General features: G+C 40.8%; 1 protein-coding gene across 1 annotated transcript; it reads left to right on the top strand.

The window, feature by feature from the left end:
* Positions 1-949: 949 nt before the first annotated feature.
* On the top strand, positions 950-2140 carry LOC118340769 (MANSC domain-containing protein 1-like; the record flags this gene model as incomplete). Its single annotated transcript, XM_035678908.1, is given in 2 exon segments — positions 950-1114; positions 1817-2140. Coding segments are annotated over 2 exon segments (352 nt in total), but the record flags the coding sequence as incomplete, so codon positions are not given.
* Positions 2141-2413: the final 273 nt, after the last annotated feature.

Below are 2413 nucleotides of genomic sequence, written 5' to 3'. Positions count from 1 at the left end.
ATCATTATTATAATCATTAATAATAATAATAATAATAATAATAATAATAATAATAATACAGGCGTTAAAACAGAAGCGAACAGTTACACAAAGGCACCAGGTAGCCGCCTGTTATTGAAGCTGCTGAAGAGACGTTAGCTGTTTCACGTAATTAGCTCATTTACAGACATAATTCAACATTTATTTTAATGTATATTTTCTCTTTGTGCTCGTGTTTCTGGACGAAAACAGCCCGCGAATTCCTTCGCTCGGCTTCAGTCAACAAAACGGGGGCGTCTTCTTCCGCCGACGTCGCTTCGCCGACAGAGTTCGTGGATAGTTTGCCATCAGAATGCTGATTTATTAGTTTTATGAGCAGCAGTGACTAAAGTGAATAGATTTGTGTTGGAAAAAGTGTTCAGATCTTTAAGTTAAAGTTGTGACTTTTATAAAAACTAAACTTTATGTGAAAGTACAGATGGTTGTCCCGGTTCAGGCTCTGTTATCTGGTAACATTAGCACCGTTATATATACATATGTATATATATGTGATAACCCACAAGCTAATCGTTAACTAACAGACTTTATTTACATAATTTAAACCAAATCTTTAGACTGGTTGCGTACTTCCACTCACTATTAGCTGCTAGCTCGCTGAGGAACAGATGTTTGCTGGTTATGATATAATATATAATATATGTATATGTTCTCTCTGTGTGAGAACAAATTGTTAAAACCAGTCGACTGAACGGTCTGCTGGCGTTTTAATGAGTTTATATGAGTTTTAATGCACAGCAGCGACTGAAGAGAAGTTTTTAGTGTTGGAAGAAGAATTCAGATGTTTAAGTTAAAGTAAACTTCTTTATTTATAAGTGTCAGTAATTATATAATTATCAGTAAACAGACTGACAGGAGGAACCTGCTCACATACAGCTGATAATGTTTGTGTATTTGTTCCATTATGAAGCTGCAGACGTGATCAAGGTGCAGCTAAGAACTGATAGCGGCTCCGATAAGGAGGTGAACTAACGGCATCCTGTCCCACGCAGGAGACCGGGTAAAGTCCCGCTCTGTGGACTGTGGACCCAAAGACCTGCTGAGCGTCTGATGGAGGACGGTTCACATCGTCGGCCCGGTGAGTTCCTGCTCCAATTACAACTTATTACTGTTTTTTATTCTCACTGACCTCGTTTGTTCAGTGGGAATCTAAAAATAAAAGCTTCTCCTCCGGCTCCACTTTTAGATTTCTATTTTTACTCCACAGACAAATTTTAATTTGGTTCTGTTTGTTCTGATGCTGTCAGATCTCAGACAGTCTGAATATTTAAAGAACATCTGCTGAGTTTGGAAACTTTATGGCTGCAGATGTTGTTACATAATGTCAGAGACTTCAATATTAATAATGTCATTAATTATAATTAATAATAATTAATAATGACTCATTAATTCACTGTTTAATCAGACTGAGCTGTCGTAAACGTTGGGGCTCAATATTCATTTTAATATTTTTATTAACTGAAATTAATCATTTTTCTGGCGTCAAAAACAAAACAAAATGAACTGGTGGCAAAAATTTATAATAAGTGCGTTTCAGACATTATATTTGAACAAACTCCTCGTAGAGAATTGATCAGATCAACTTCAGATTTGGTGAATGAGATCTAAAGACCAACCAAACTCCATTCAGAAAACAAACATTTTAAAAGTTGTTTCCTCGTCGTCTTTATTAACAGGTTAGGGTTGATTATCGGGTTAGAGTTGAGTCGGGTTTAAGGGTTTCAGGGTTTAAGAGTTTAAGGGGCAGTGATTGATTGTTTCTCTGTGTTTTGTCCTTTAGTACGTTTGTGTGGATCTCTGCTCTCCTGCTGCGAGACGTTTCTCATCACAGAGTGTCGATCTGCCGCCGCCATGACTCCTCCCGCCTCCACTCGACCCTCGCGGACGCTCTGGCTGCTGATCGTCACTGCGCTCCTGCTGATGATGATGTCACTTCAAGTGTCGGCTGTTGAACCGGAGGCGTGTTTTTCCAGACAACACCAGAGTGTCATCGTCAATGTCAGACTAGCCTTAAACAGACCCACGACAGCCATGGACTCCCGTGTGGTGCGGTCAGAGCGGGACTGTGTCCTCGCCTGCTGCTCAGAGGAAGTGAAGCCAGGTGAGAAAAATGGCGGCCGCCGTCTCCACTTCCTCCCACTGTACAGAAATACGTACGCTGCAATCTTTCTCCATTTGAAGCCACGGTGCCGCCCGTTGTCGAGGTACTGCCTGTACGCCGAGCAGAGCTCGGCTGTCAATCATGACGTGAAACCCCTTTTTTATATGTTCAAATACAAACATCCCTTAGTTATGCTGCTATAGGCCTAGACTATCGGGGGATTTCCCATGGTGCACTGAGCTCCTCTCTTCCTCTCTCTCTCTTTCTGCACTCATT

This window comes from Morone saxatilis, unplaced genomic scaffold (genome assembly GCF_004916995.1).
Source record: "Morone saxatilis isolate NCDOM2014 unplaced genomic scaffold, NCSU_SB_2.0 Contig10, whole genome shotgun sequence".
In the NCBI taxonomy this organism is placed as follows: Eukaryota; Metazoa; Chordata; class Actinopteri; family Moronidae; genus Morone; species Morone saxatilis.
The sequence above is the reverse complement of the archived record's forward strand: the minus strand, read 5'-3'. Positions and strand labels throughout refer to the sequence as shown.